Source organism: Bidens hawaiensis, unplaced genomic scaffold, assembly GCF_021521415.1.
Source record: "Bidens hawaiensis isolate Kalapana, Puna unplaced genomic scaffold, B.hawaiensis_p1.1 tig00008950_1, whole genome shotgun sequence".
Lineage (NCBI taxonomy): Eukaryota > Viridiplantae > Streptophyta > Magnoliopsida > Asterales > Asteraceae > Bidens > Bidens hawaiensis.
In genome coordinates, this window is record NW_027491652.1 from 235,025 (window position 1) to 251,929 (window position 16,905).

Below are 16,905 nucleotides of genomic sequence, written 5' to 3' on the forward strand. Positions count from 1 at the left end.
ACCTATTTGATTTTGATATTAAAATTTCGTTCACCCATTTCACTTTATTATAAATTTACATGTTCGTAAGATGTAATTGTTTATTCATCTCAATGTTGTCGTTAGTTACGTTGTGTTAGTGCACGGTTTCGGTGTCTATAGCGATCGAATAAGTTATAGGCGGTTTAGTCTTTGTATTTAATGTATATTGTAAATAGCCTATAAATAGGGAGTTCATGCTCATAATTTAGTAGAGAACTTGTACATAGTTTAAGTTATTCTCTCCATAACTTATCTCCACCATAATGTATTTACTCCATATTTATCAATAAACTATTATATTTAAAGTATCGATTTCGTGTTTATGCATCGGATTAGCGGCTAGATCTTGATCTCTATGATGTTCTCTCACGTTGAATATTATTCGTTAAACTTTTTGATATTTTGATATATAACAGTTTCGTTTATCTAATCTATTCTCGAACCCAATGCGTTATCAAATTTACATGTTCATATTTCGTTGGTTAAATGCTACGTTTACCTACCACATTATTCTCGATCCCAGTATTTCTATTACATGTTACGATGGTTATAATTCTAAATGTTTCGTTCTTTAATTTCATTACCTCGTTATTTCGTTTTAAACATCGTTCACTTGGTTTAGACACAATGATTCTACTTACTTGACTTAGTGTTTTAACGTTATCCTTGGCCTGAACGGTTTATTAATGTGTTTTGTAATGTTTTTACCCTTTTTAATTCATTATTTTTTTGAAGTTCTATATGAGAATATTTTTTTTCTTTATCGAAGGTCCATGTCTTAAAACCACACAATAAATCAAGTTATATGGATCATCCGACGATAGAGGTAATTACGGGTCGACACGTAATTATCAAAGTCCTCGCATGAAAAATATAATAAGTACGGTTGTGTAAAATAACTCGGAACTTGGAATGATTTTTGGAGAACGGGGCAAATACAATATGATAAGGGGATTGTGGATACGCCGCTGGTACATCCTATATATAAGTGTCATTGTCATATTTCCTATTTGTGGCGTTCTTTAAGATCATTCAAAGATTTGCGTTATTTTATTTTAATTCTGCATGTATAAAATTGCTAAATTTTCCAACAACTCCGTTTATTAGTTGTTCTCTTTTAAAAAAAAATTATTTTTATTTTAATTTCGGGACGAAATTTCTAAAAGTTGTAAATCCTGTAACATTCGTTACTTTTCAAACCCGAAAACTCGACCCATTTTAAATTTTCGGTTTTGTTTCTATTTAAATTTATATATTTTTATAATATTATTAATTAATCTCAATTTTCATTAATATATTTTATGTGATCATTTCTATACAATTATACATTTCACCACCTTTGTAGTATTACATACTCATTTAAAACATTCATAATCAAGACCAAATATTTAAGTACATGTCCCATGTAATTTACTATAATTATTATTTAACTACAACTCCTATTTTTATTTTTTATTATTATTATTATTATTAATTTTATTATTATCATCATCTTTTCATATGTTACTTAACTAATAAAAACTAATAAATGTTTTAATTCAATAAAATTTATTAAAATAGTTAAACCTTTTGAATACCCTATTAAACAATTTTTAATTTGTGTTGTAATTATATTAAATATGATTAATTTTCAATATTTCCTTAAGGAATACCAACTCTATACTTTCAATATAAAAGGTGGACAAATCCTCCATTATTTCCATACCTCAATCCATTCTTTTCTTAAGTTCTAGGTTTAATCAAGTTTAAAATAATACAGTGATAATCCCATAAGAGTGTTAAAAATAAGCTTATCAGTCTTCTAAAAACATAATAAACCCACAAATTGTTAAATTAAGTTAATCTTACCCAAACATGAAAAAGCCTCTAAGCACATGCTATATTAAAACGTCTGACTCGGATTTTGATCATCTCTCATACATTCCCATTTCATCTTAGTTTGTTGCAACTTTGACAAAGATTATGGTTTCTTTTCCTTTTGAGGCCCTGCATTAACAAGAAAACAAAATTATTAGGAAATTAAAAGTAAATAACCCAAATATCCAATAAACAGAAGCTGTACTAGTTCTCATAGGTAAATGAATACCAATAATTAACCTCTTCGTTAATAAATCAAGCCATACTACAAGTATAACTTCGTGTCGATTCATGTCATGTTAATGGGTCATATCATAAATTGCTAACTCTACCCATCAAGTAGAAAAGTTGAAAACCTAGTCATGGATATGATTGCAAATTAGTCGGGTTTATAACATTCTTCTCGTCAATTCGGTCTTTCGCATCATACTTTGATCAAAATCAACCAATTATGCTACATAATACGACTAAACTGATCTAACTGGATATGCTTAAGAAAGGTCGTAAGTCGTAATCGTAATCGTACTCAGTATATCCCACCAATAGCAAAGCTATGTTAGGGTCTGAGGAGGGTAAGATGTAGACAGCCTTACCTCTACCCCATAGGGATAGAGAGGCTGCTTCCGGTGAGACCCCCGGCTCGATAGTAGTTTTGCATCAAGCCTTGGGCATAAAGCACATAGCACTCAATCATCGGGATACCGGCTGATTGGTGCATGTACCCTCGTCTTTCGGCTATCAACGCCACCACATGATGCCTGATTAACCTTCCGCCACTTTTAACGTTATTTTCACGAGATTAGTAAAATAACGTCAAAATTAGTGCAATTTCACTTTTGCCCACCCGAGGGTTTACACATATATACATAATATGCGCGCACCTCAAGCAGGGCGTATGCTTAAGAAAGGTATTTGCAGAAAAAAAAACAAAGAACCAAGAATGATTGCTGCATATCTAAATTGACTATTAACAATTCAAACTAGGAATGTGCATGAAAAAACGAAATAGCTGACCTGTAATTGATATAACCGACATAGCTGAACTGAACCTAAAACCAACAATTTGGTTTTATGTTTTTTTTTCCAAACCCGAGTTTCCGGTTCCGGTTTGCATGTACCGAAAACCAAAGAACCAAACCGTGAAAACCAAAACGACTTTTATAACCCCATATAAAAAAAGTTTTTTTGTTAGATTTATGTATTGTAACTTCTTTTTGAATGTTACATAATTTTTAAAAAATTAATCCCTAAGTATTAACATCTTTCACTTGTATAAAAAGTAGTAAATACAGCTGTAACAACCCAAAAACCTGACCTGATTTTATCTTTTTAACCAACAAAAAAATTTACTCAAATAAATAAACTCAATGTATAGCATTGAAAATTGTTACACAACATAATGGATCGACGGACTGGGCCCAACAGAGTTGGCCCACTAAAGGCCCGATGATATAAACAAGCCCATTAAAGGCCCGAATAAATATTTGCAATCCAAAACAAGTAACTAATCTTTATATATGTTGTGGCCCAAAAAATTGACAAAAATGTTTAATAATCAATTAATTATTTATTAATCAACAGAAAGATCTAAGCCAAAAGCTTCAGACCCAAATTTATTATTTTAAGCCATTTTTTCAACCCAAAAATTTCAAGCCCAGATAATAAAACCAAAGCCAAACTGAACTTTTTGTAAAAACCAAAGCTGAATGATTTTCAAAAACCCAAAAACTGACACAGACCCATGCACACCCTTAGCTCAAATAGAATGCCTAATAGTTGCACACAACAAAAACCGTCAAGTGTCAAGATATTATCTTCAAACAGAATGCTACATACTTCAAAATAAAATGCATACCTTAACTTTTAACGCAGCCCAAAAATCTCTTCTGGGGGGTCATAAATACTCTGATCAGGAAAAATATCTTCAAAGTCTTGTTTGACCTTGTTCCTAAATAAAGGATGTGGCAAAAGACCCTTCAATAATATTCTGAATGGCAACTCATCGGGTGGATCAGGAGACTGTTTCATGTCTTCATAAATGTTCATAGCGTCACCAGGAGATCCAAACCTCAAAAACCCACGAATGACTTCTGTATACGTTTGTGAATCAGGATACATATTTTCCTTTTTCATGTTTTCCCATAATTTCATTGCCTCGTCCATCTTTTTGGATTTAGATAATGCAATAATTAGATCTTTGTATAGATAAACATCCGGTTGATACCAGTCTTGCTTTTGAATCACCCAAAACATCTGAAAAATCCATAACAGGCTAATAAGGTAAGAGTAGTGCTATAAGGAATGCCGTAGAAGCGTGTGTGCGTGGGAGAAGAAAAGGGAGGGGGGTTGTGGCGGACTTGGCAAAAGAGTATCAGAACAGTAACTTCTTAGTACAAGTTAAAACACTTAATGCATTAAAAAGAAAATAGGGCTGTGAAAAAACCGAACAATCCTAGATAATACTTTTTATATTTAAGCAGAAAGTTCGCCTGTGTTCATATGTTTAAAGAATGAACGAACACGAACAACGGCTCCGTTCGTTCAATTATGTTCGTGAACATCCGGTAATGCGTTCATTTGGTTTCGTTCAGATAATTATATTTTTTAAATACTTAACTTGATTTACGTTTTGGCTGTCAGGATCATGTTTGGGATTTAAAGATAATATTTTTTTTATTTTAAAATTTATATAACTTTATTCGAGTAATTTGGGGCCGTACTTCATCTTTGACGGCTGCACGTTTCTCCACTCGGATTGTTGATCGATCATCAGACTTCCGAGTGTGTGTCATTAGGGTTCAGTACTTGTCTACATAATATTTTTAATTTAGGAGATTTACAGGTTATTTAAGTAGGCTTGAAGATATTGTTGTTCGATCAACAGACTTCCAGGTATAACAATTGCCTGTCTTTAGGGTTCAGTATCTGTCTACAAAGTAGTCTTAATTTCGAACATGATTGTTGTTGGAGTGTTTTACATTGGGTAGTGTATATTGATTGTTGTAGATGTGTTTATTAATTTTGGTTGTTGAATTGCATATATCAGTATTAGTTACATTTTGCAATTTACATAGATAAATGGATGTGTCCCTATGAAATCAAAATTAACACAAAAAAGATCTACAAGAGAACAGATGACCTACGAAGCCAAACAGTTTTGATCACCGCTAGGTATTATTTCTGGTGAACAATTCAGCTATAAGTCAAAGAGACTGCAAGGATTGAAATTTATAGTAAAAAAGGGAGAGCTTTAAAACCAATATCAAAGAATACATTTTAGTTGCAGATTCATATTAATGCAAAAGAATATGCAGACTACATTGGGCTTTTTCTTTGAGCTAAACATACATTTTGGGATATCTGTGCTTTTATGCTTTTATGTTTGTGGTTTATATGTCTTGAGCTTCAGCTGCATCCTTGTTTCCGGCTATCAATGGCACGTGCATTTGGTAAATTTGGGATATTTGTGTGTGCAAACTATTAACAACACACTTATCTTTGCATTAGGTTAAAGGAGATATGCCAAACTGCAATTCAGCTATCTGAATTGTTGCTGGGTTGGTTTAAAAAAAAACACGACAGAACATAGTATGTATTTAGTGTAATGTATTTGTTATATACATAGTGTTGGGATAACTTTGGTATTGGTATGTTTATAGTTTGCAAAACTAGAATTTAAATTTGGTTCAACCTCTATTTTTCTTATTATTCTTATTATATATTGTCATTTACAATACAGTTCAGATTGAAAAAAGAAGCAAAATCTAAAGACAGGGCCGTAACCACCTCTTTTGGAAATGAATCACGGCTGCAATTCAGATTGAAAAACAAATCAAAAGGTAATAAACAAGTGCGTAACCACCTCTTTTCAAAACGGATCACAGCTACAAAGCTTTAAGCAACTAAAAGATTATAGCCAAAATGTTGCCACCTACTATACAAGCATGCTTTGACACATCTGTTCAAGATTTATGTAAATCGCATATTTTGTAACAAGCAATGTTCTGATTTCTGATTATGTAACTTATAATGCCCGCAAGTTAGTACGATACCCCCGCGTTCGACAAAAATACCAACGACAAGACTAACCTGGCGCAACGCTCGGGTATTCACTTAGTTATTCCCGCCGCAACGCACAGTCTTAAAAACTAATATGTAATTATGCTGGCTTGTGTTCTTTTATGTTCCTTTGTGTTCGTTTATGTTTATTTGTGTTCATTTATATTCGTCTATAAATTAATAAACACACACAAACAGTTCATTTCCTTAATGAATGAACAAGAACAAATAATTTCCGTTCAGTTATGCGTTCGTGAACCGTTCGTTTGTCCGGTAAATTCAATTCTTAACGAACGAACACAAACAAGGTCTCGTTTGATGCATTTGCATCCCAAAATAAGATTAGAAAAGATTTTTTGCTATAATAATATTTAATTATTTAAATAAAGTGATTTAAAAAGTTGTATGCATAAACAAATAAACTTTGGCCAACTTTCAAGCTAGACCCTATTAGATTTATTTTACCCGTTCCATTTTTATTTTGGAATTTAACTATAAACCCATTAGAGAAAAAACATAACCTTTATCAACCAATTCATCAAACGGGTTGAAATTGCAAACAATGAAGCAAGAAAGGCTATAACACCATTCACCACTAAGCGGGTTGCTTGTGCTCTAAGTTACTAAAAAAACATAACTGAACGCAAAATAACTAAGCAGTTAGTTAAAAAAGGTGAGTAAAAGTAAAACCTTGACGGCTAACTGCACTTCTTCTTGGCGTTCAAGCTCGTTAAGAACCGCAACCATATCCATCTTTAACAGCCTCGAGACATGAACTTTAATAAAGTTATCCAATTTCTCTTCATCGTCTTTCACTCTCTTTAATCCCAAAATAACAAAAAGAGCTTCTTTACCAATCAACTTCTTCCCTCTCCAAAGGGATCCTCTCGGTCTGCCATCGTGGTAATAACATGGACTCAAATATCTATAAGACTTTTGTTGACCATGCCCGACATCATCAAACCTTATAATTGGGTGACTGAATGCTAATGGTATTCTCGTCATGTCATGACAGACCAATGAGAAAATGGATGATTGTAGCTTTGAATTTAATATCTTTCTACCAAATGATGCTGCCATTGCAGAGAAAAGTCTAGAATAGCAAGAACTAGTGTTAGTCATAAGAGAAAAACAATTTGTGAAACGAATTACAAAGATTTACAACAACATGCTTAGGGATCAAATAGCATTTGGCAGTGTGTCTGTAACTTGTATATTAAATACTAACTAAAACACTAACAAAAAAACAAAAGATTGTATATGCAGTGAATGAAAACATTAAGGCTGTAAACGAACCGACGTTTTGAACCGTTCGGCGGGAAGCTCGTTCATTCAATAAATGAAATGAATGAACACGAACAAGAAATTTTGTTCGTTAAGTTAAATGAACAGATTCATTTGTGTTCGTGGATTTATATTCGTTTGTTTGTTTATGTTGGTTAGTTAAAGGTTTGTTTTATATTTTTTATTTGTAATAGCCAACCTAACCTAAACTTAAATTTTACAGCCCTAAAAAGGATATGCGGAGGCCTAATTATCAGAATCTATAACAATGCATTGATTGAAAAGAAAGAAAGAAAGAAAGGGTTTAGAATTAGAAAGAGTAGATAGAGTACCTACCAACTGGAATGCGAAGCAAGAGAAGTCGAATGGATTGATATTGATATTGATATTTATTCTTCAGAGTGATGTGTATTGTATTATCACCTATTTTGACACTGGAGATTGTAAACAAGTTTAATGGTATCGGATGTTTAGGGCTTGAGACACCGGTGCTTAAATTATGTGGGCGACCAAAGGAAGCTGATCTGGGGAAGTGGGCATTGAAATAACGGACGCCGTTGACTGATCCGTCGCAATTGTCCCAGTCGACGCCGACCCAATTGCCTTTAAAGTGGCGGATTGTTAACCCGATATCTCAACTCTCCCACATTAGTGCCTTCGTCTTGAATATATTTCCTGTCTATAGATACTCCAAACCTATTATTTTACACATAAGGTTGTTCATTGCTCATTTGTTTTTTTGTGTGATTGTAGACCAACTACTCCGCTTGTTTTGGTTTAGTTTGGCTCGAATATTTATGAGTTGTAATTATATTTATTAATGGAATAACGAATTCTAACAAAAGACGATAAAATGTTTAATTATAAATGACATAAAAAATAGAGAATATCTTATATAAACATAGAATAACCAAAACCCGCTTTTGCATTACATATTTGAAAGAAATATATGAGAACTCCATTGATCTATGGTGGTTTAATGGATACGTGAAAATAAAATTGTTGTTCATTCATAATTCTTCTTTTTTTTATCTTTATCGTTCATTAATTTTGCCACATTCATCTCCTAAACTAAAAAATGTTTGTAAATTGATTTAATAGAAAAAAAATGTAGATATGTTTTCATTAATGGTATGAATATTTTTATTATACTGATATAAATTTAGAATTTAGGTAATTAGTTACTTGATTAAATAAATATCGACAAAAATAAATTTTCATTAAAAATAAGAAAATAGTTTGAGCGGAAAATTTTGGCTAAGAATGAATCTTCAAGTGGCATGTGTCCCAAGTTATTTTACTTTATTAAAATAGGTAGATATGCACAAATACATAATTTGTTTTTATAATTATTATAAACGTTATACATATGTAAATATCATAAGAATTATTTACCTTGTTCTATGCAAAACTACAGGATGTATAAAAAATATGTATAAATTGTGGAATGAAAAATTGTTATACAAATAATTGAATTGCTATAATAATAGTCATACCAAAAAAGGGAACACAAAATCAATTATAAATAATTAATTGTTGTCAAAATCGGTTTGTTTGAAAGGAAATAGTTTGTTATGATTATAGAAAACATTAATTAGTGAGGTTATAATTCTAGAAAAAATTAATTAGTGAATTATGTGGCAATTCTATAGATGGAAACTGGATGACTTGGAAGTCTATGTGAACATGCTAGTTGAAGGACATGTGGATATCTTTGTATTGTTTTAATTATGGTTGGATTATCGTGTATACCCGTATATGATAAGACACAAACACGAAATGTGTATACCTGTACCACGTCATGAAAACTTATCGTGTACATGTATCCCAAACATGAACACGAACATGTTACTACTTGGTATACACGATAATACACGATAAGAGCTGGTTAGAAACACATATTTGACAACCTGTTTAATGAAACAAAATTCGGAGAGGGAATGTTCGCGAGTGGTGAGTGGTGACGGCTGAGAAACAGAGAGTGAGAATGTTTTAGGAATTTAGGGTTTAGGATAACTTATAATTTTATATATATATATATATATATATATATATATATATATATATATATATATGTTTAATTATGAAAAAACTAACCAGGTACTTAACATGTATTTTACCTGTTTAGACACGAAAATTAACAGGTAAATTTGTGTCTACCTATTTAATACACGAAACCTGTTAAAGCCTTACATGTTACCTGTTAAAGTCGTGTAGGTACGTGTCGTGTATCCGTGTCTCGTGTATAATTGTCAGTCCTAGCTTTAGCTTTAATAGTATACTAAGATTAAACATAACTACTATTACTATCTACCTATACTATTAAACAATAGAGTTTGGAAACACTTGGCCTCTTTCTATTGGTCAATTCCTATTGTTTTTATAATATATACCACTTCTTTGATTTTCTTATCAATTAAATAATTCAAAAATAAAATCTTTTAACCAACATCCAAATTATTATTTTATATAACCCGATATCCGTTTTTAATATTCGATTTTCAAATAAGTGTAACTGAGTTACCCTAATTGTCTATCTTCAATATCATCTTCCCTTATGACCCTCCCTTTAACCGCCGCTATCATCTTCCCTAATATTCTGCAATATCATCATCCCAATTAACCATCAGTTTTTCTAATTCAAGATCTTGATTTGTATTCCTCTTCTTTCCTTCACGGCCATATCCAATATTTTCCAACAATTAAACCTGATCTTAAGGTGAGTATATTACTAGTATTTTATTATAATTATTTACACTGATGTGATTCACTAGCCAGATTTTTGTTTCATGGTACTACTAGGGATAATAATACAATACTTAGACATAAGTTTGTTTAACTTTTTAATTATGTTTATGACTTTATAGTTTTAAATTGGACTGTATTAGGCCATGATTGACTGAAGTCCATATTTGTTAAGCCTTGAAATCCATATATGTTGCCAACATCTAGCCCAAAATTATAATGTTAGATGATTTGTTCAAGAGGAAGGTGTCACGCCCCCATCTTAGGCATGGGAGTGCGACCAACAGTTGGTACCTAATTTATAAATAAATCAGAGTTACGTGTTAAAGCGGAAGTCCTTTGAAACATGTGGGTTTAAAATATAATATTGCATTACAAAAGACGGGATCATAAAATACCCGTTTTAAGTTATAACAAAAGTATTACTTGTTAAATTACAAACCACCATTTTAATATTTAAATTTATACAAAAAGATCCGAGCCATCGGATATCTTGAGCACTTCGTTCTTCAAGCACTAACTTTGGTCACCTGCAAAATGTTAAGAAAATACGTAAGCAACGAATGCTGGTGAAATGCTGACGCTAAAAATATTTTCTTTTACTTGATTACCCCTCGAGACATAACTTGGGTCCGGCCCATAGTGGCTTAGAAATAATCAAGTTTAAAACAATACAATTTATAAACTCAAGTCTCTACACAAGGCACCCCAGCAAACACCGCATCGTTCGACATTACTTGGGTACTATATGTATACACACATGGTCATTACTCCCCGCAGGCGAGCGTGACTATAACCAAGTGTGGTGTGATGTGCCCACCGCATTTTACCACATATGTAAGGTCCAGACAAAAGTATACTACAGCCTGAGGGCAAGGTTTATACTCTTGTTTATAAATGTTTTAGAGACACGTAGTCTCATGTAAACCTTTTTCATATAACACGTTTGACTCGTTTTAAAACAAGTTTGTAAAGTTTGGACGTATTCACCTTTTCAGTTTGGATCGGCTTCAAACACCGTCTGAGGGTCTTTCCTGTTGTTATCTCGCACCTATAGTATGAGTATAACCTTTTGGTAGTCGGATATACAATCCGGCTTATGACCTTTAGTATTTATAATCTTTACCTCGATAAACCTTTAGTTCAAATCTTTACTTTAAAACCTTTAGTTAAAAAGTATTTTCTTTCTTTTTAAACCTTTAGTTTAAAAATATCTTTCTTTCTTTCTTTCTTTTATAAGACAACCTATAATTAATCTTATTTTCTTACATTTCTTCTTCTATAAGAATGTACATCTATATTTTCTTTATTATTTAAGAATAGTTATTTATTACTTAAATAATAATTTATAACAAAGAATTAATATATATATATATATATATATATAATCAAACACATATATATAAACATTTATATTTATTTCTTTTCTTTGTTATATGTTCTTTTATTATATCTAGTTATCGAGCATAACCTCGAATTTAGGTTTTAAGCCTTTTCAATATTTTATTATTATTTTATTCGGGCATTATGCCTACCTTTCCTTGACTTATCAAACCCTACAGTAGAGCAGCACCACAATGCCGCTTTACTTACTTAATCTTCTTGATCAACTCCCACACCTTTTCTTTGCACACAATTCAAGGCACCAAAACTTCCCTTCACACCGGCACGCTTAACGAAGTGAATCGTCGGGACGTTGGAATGGTAACACCTTCTTGTTTGGAATGTCGTCGAGAGATGGCAAGAATATCGAGGTATGGGCACGAAAATCGAGGAATCGATGGCACAAACTTTGAGGTAATCGAGGGTATATATCTTGGGGTTTAGAGAGATGTTAGAGAGATAGAGGAAAGCTGATTTGAAGTGTGAGTTGTAAAGAACCCGACCTTTCTATTTATAGGCAAAATCTGACAGGGCATCGCGATACGCGATGGCCTTAAGCTAGTCCATCGCGTATCGCGACGTAGCCTTGTTGAGTCACCACGTAGGTCTGCCATGTGGCAAACCTTGTGCCACGTGGTGAGCAGTGTGCCACGTTGCGGGACACGTGGCGTATGATGTGCCACGTGTGGCCACGTGGTGTGCCACGTGTCTCGTTGTCGGACAACCGATCGCGATAGGCGATGGGTTTCCCTTCTGATCCATCGCGTATCGCGATGGGTTAGGAAACCAGAATTTTCATTTTCAACCCTAAGGTTTGGATTTAACATTCTTGGTCCCTTTGATTTTGAAAACTTAATATTATTGACACGATATTTTCATGATGTTACATCCTCCCCACCTTGAAATAAATCTCGTTCTCGAGATTGTTTCTTAGATCAAGTGGGGGTATTTCTTGTAACATCACGAAAATTTCGAGCCAAAAATGTCAACTTCTAAAGTCTAGGGATCAATTCTGCCAAATTCCAAACTCCAAGGTTTAAAATGAAAATTTTGATATCCTGAACCATCGCGCCACGCGATGGATCAGAAGGGAGACCCATCGCGTATCGCGATAGGGTGTCTGACAGCGAGACGCGTGGCCAGCCACGTGGCACACCGGTCGCCACGTGTCCCGCCACGTAGCCACACGTGGCACGACGTCCGCCACGTGTCAACACTTGGCACGACGTCCGCCACGTGTCAACACGTGGCACACCGTCTGCCATGTGGCGACACGTGGCAGACCTACATTGTGACTGTGCAAGGCTACGTCGCGCTACGGGACTGGTGCCCAGGACGCCGTCGCGTACCGCGATGGGACCCAAGATTTTGCCTATAAATAGCAGGTCTGGGCTTTCACATTCTCACACCAAAATCACACCTACTACTCTCTCTCTCTCTCTAACATCTCTCTACACCTCGAAGTTCGTGCCCTCGATCCACCTCGATAAACGTACTCGATTCCTTGTTTTCCGTGCCATACCCCAATAATCGTGCCACCACCCGGCGATGTTATAATCAAGAAGATATTATTGAAGTGACGTCCCGACAAGTTACCTCGTAAAGCGTGTCGACGTGAAAGAATATTGGTGTGTCTCGTTGTGCGTGCCGAGTAAAGTATTCAAGCGGCGTTGGAGTGCTGCTCGAGTTCTTAGGGTTTCCAAAACGCCAACAAGGTTAGGCGTAATGATAAATGAATATAATAAAATATTATCATAAAAAACTTAATACCCTAAGTCGAAATTATATTCAATACCTCGAGAATAAAAGAAATAACAAAGAAAAGAAAGAAAGAAAAGGAATGTATATATATATGTGTGTGTGTGTGTTATATAAATTCTTTGTTATAAGTATTATTATTTAAGTATAATGAGTATTCTTAAATAATAAAGAAAAGAATACGTTTCTGAAAGAAGAAGAAACGTAGGGTTTTTATAATAAACTAAAGATTTATAAATATTACTTTTAAACTAAAGGTTTTCAAGTAAACGAGAATTGAACTAAAGGTTCATCGAGGTAAAATAAAGACTAAAGGTCTTAAGCCGGATTTTATATCCGACTAATAAATGGTTATACTCGTACTATAGGTGCGAGATAAGCAAGGGAAAGACCCTTGGACGGTCTTTGAAACCGATCCCAAAGCGAAAAGGTGAATACGCCCCAACTTTTACAAAACTTATTTTCAAACAAATTCAACGTGTTATGTGAAAAACTTTACATGAGACTAAGTGTCTCTAAAAACATTATGAATAAGAGTAAAAGCCTAGCCCTCAGGCTTTAGTATATGTTTGTCTAGATCCTTACATATGTGGTAAAATGCGGTGGCACATCGCACCACGCTTGGTCACGACCTCTAGCCATGATGGGCCGAACCTAAGTACGTTCGAGTGAGACTGACCATGTGTATATTTATGGTACCTAAGTACGTCGAAACGTTGTGGTGTTTTGCTGGGGTGACCTAGTGTAGAGACTCGAATTTATAATGATATTGTTTTAACTTTGTTATTCCTAAGCCACGATGGGCCGATGAAGGCGTAGTCTCGAGGAGTAATAAAGTAAAAGAAAATATTTTCGCGTCAGCATGTTCACCAGCATTCGTTGCTGACGTATTTTATAACATTTTGCAGGTAATCAAGAATAGAGCTTGTGAAGACGAAGGGCTCAAGAATCCGATGGCTCGGATAATTTTTGTTAAACTTAAATATAATTAAATGATGGTTTTGTTAACTTATAAACAGGTAAACTTAAAATGAGACTTTGTCTCGTCTTTTGTAATGTAAATATTTATAACTTATATCCACATGTTTTATAAAGACTTCCGCTAATAACCCGTAACTTTGATTTGTATACAAATGTGGTACCAACTATTGGTCGCACTCCTAGGCCTAAGATGGGGGTGTGAAAGGTTGGTATCAGAGCCATCGATCTTAACGAATTGGGTATCATAAAACAATACCGAAGCTTCGATCCAATCATAGGAAAATATTTTACTTGTTTATTTGAATAGGGATAAGATTGGCTGGTAACCATTTCTTTCCTTCTCTACATTCTAAACCACCCATCAAAGATGTCTTATGAGAAATTATTGGAGTATTATGATCATGAAGCAAGAAGAGCAAGAAAATACTACAAATTCCCAAAAGACGTCATGAGTGAAGATTATTTTGCGGCTTTCTTAAACCGAGACCAATACGTTGAACGACCTGAACCAATATACTTCCTTGGAACTGAGCATTGTCCAATTAACTTACCCGAAAGTCCACCAAAAAAAAGAATCGAACCAAGGCACTCAAGCTACCATCCACCAACAATACCCACATACCAACCCTCTGAAGTACTGATATACCATCCCTCGGAGATTCCCACTTACCAACCATCGGAGATACCGCAATATTTTCCGACAGGATACATACCACCAAACCCACACCCGTCCTATGCCTTCCTTTCAAATCAGCCAATAAAAGAAGAACCAAGATCCCCATCCTCCGACTGGATGCAGTGCCACTCTGATCAGCGGAGATGGCATACCGGACGCTCCACTTTTAAATGGAGAAGGGACTTCCAACAAACCAAGAATGAGGGTGATGATGCCCTACGAAAGTTTCAAAATGCCCCCGACGATCAACTAGACCACCCAGCTTACGCAAAAGGAAGAACCTGAAGAAGAGGAAGAACCTATGGAAGAAGAGGAACCAGAAGAGGAGGAGGACCCCGAAGAAAAGGAGGATCCTGAAGAAGAGTCTGGACCGGAAGAAGAGCATCCCAATAATCCCAATGAGATATCAACATCAATGGATGCATCACTCACTTCCCAAAACCCGAGCTACGGTTATGAGGATTCATATGTTCAATCTCTCGAAGCTCTCAAGAACCAGGCTTCATCAAGCTTCCCACCATTCCAATGAGAAGTTCCATCAATAGAAGAGCAAGCGAATGAGATCAGAGAACATAACCAAGCTGCTAAAACTTTCTTCTACCTTTTATCCGACATGACCGACGTCCCGTATCCAGAACCGAGGAATCACTACGAAATGGTGACATTGGGTTACCGCGACCCACCTCCACAATATGGATACCCCAACAAGGTCCCACAGTCGTATGAAGAACATTTGGACCGCGCTCTGTACGAAACAGACGATTGGAGAAAGAAGATGGCTGATGAAGGGAAGAAAAAAGAAGAAGATGGGAGAAAAGCTTCTTCACAAGTGCAACAAGTTGACGAAGGTTGTGAGAAAATTTTTGAAGGACCAAGGCAAGGTGATGAGGGATGTGAAGAAGAAGTCGTGTGTAATATAGTCGTGTATGCTATGTGATATATGCATGTAACAAGAACGTTGAAACGTTCTTGAAATAAAGATAAGATAATCAATATATATATATATATATATATATATATATATATATATATATCGTTTGATCGATATATATATATATATATATATATATATATATATGTGTGTGTGTGTGTGTGTGTGTGTAATTTGTGAAATAAATATATATATCCTTTGTGATATATATATATATATATATGAATGTATAATAAAATTATATGTTTAATATAAGAAAACGTTGTTAAAAATTTCAGATATAAAAGATATAATAAAAGAAAAATGTCTGAACAAAGCAACAACAACAAAAATGCTAGAAAAGAAAAGGAAAAAGAAATGAAAGAGAAGGGGAAAGGCCCCGAGAGAGAACAAGAGGAACCAATCCCTGATAAATACATGAAACAAATCCAAAGAATCGTAAAAGATGTTGTAAGGGCTGAAACTGAATTTAGATCCCAATCTAGACAAACGAAACATTCACATTCTTCAAATCCTTCCCGAAAATCTGTTTCCAAACCTCGTTCTAGACCTTCACGTATGGATGAAAGTGTGCATGAATCGAACGCTGATGGTGGTGTTCGTCAAGAATTCAAGAGACTTAAAATTGGTGGGTGTTCGTTCAAAGACTTTAAGTATTATGGACTAAAGGAGTTCCATGGCGACAAGGGAGCCATCACAACCGTGAGGTGGCTTGAAGAGATGGAGACGATTGTGATTACGAGAAAGTGTTCCGATGAAGAGAAGATTCAGTATTCTGCCCTCATGTTTAAAGGCGAATCCCTAGAGTGGTGGAACACATTGATCTTGAGTATAGGAAGGGAGGTGATGTACAACATGACTTGGAACGAGTTCAAAGAGTTGTTGATGTCAAAATTCTGTCCGATGCACGAGACAGACCAAATTCAAACCAAATTTTGTGTTGTGAGTACAACACAAAATTCCACGAATATTGTTGTTTGGTTCCCCAGTTGGTTACCCCTGAATCCAGCAAAGTTACACGCTATATTTGGGGACTACCACGAGAGATTCGTGACATGGTGAGGTCACACTTGCCACAAACCGCTGACTCCGTGATGGAGTTGGCTGGGTACTTGATGGGCGGAATGATCCACAACAAAGAAGAGGAAAAGAGGGTCGTGACAACACAAGAACCGAAGAAGGAAGGAAATACCCGTTTCAAGGGTAAAGG

At 34.8% G+C, this 16,905-nt stretch overlaps 1 protein-coding gene across 1 annotated transcript; it reads right to left on the reverse strand.

The window, feature by feature from the left end:
• Nucleotides 1-1,786: 1,786 nt before the first annotated feature.
• Nucleotides 1,787-7,033, reverse strand: LOC143530562 (protein THYLAKOID ASSEMBLY 8-like, chloroplastic). Its single transcript, XM_077026056.1, has 3 exons — nt 6,628-7,033; nt 3,734-4,131; nt 1,787-2,007 (listed from the first exon to the last, which is right to left on the reverse strand). Exons 1-2 carry the CDS (start codon nt 7,015-7,017, stop codon nt 3,742-3,744), a joined length of 780 nt encoding a protein of 259 aa, XP_076882171.1. The 5' UTR covers nt 7,018-7,033; the 3' UTR covers nt 1,787-2,007; nt 3,734-3,741.
• Between the last annotated feature and the right edge of the window lie 9,872 nt (nt 7,034-16,905).

Coding starts and splice junctions, on each gene's coding strand:
- LOC143530562 (XM_077026056.1), bottom strand. CDS start 7,017: ATGGCAGCATCATTTGGTAGAAAGATATTAAATTCAAAGCTACAATCA. Junction 4,132..6,627: donor AAGTGCAGTTAGCCGTCAAG/GTTTTACTTTTA, acceptor TGGATTTTTCAG/ATGTTTTGGGTGATTCAAAA.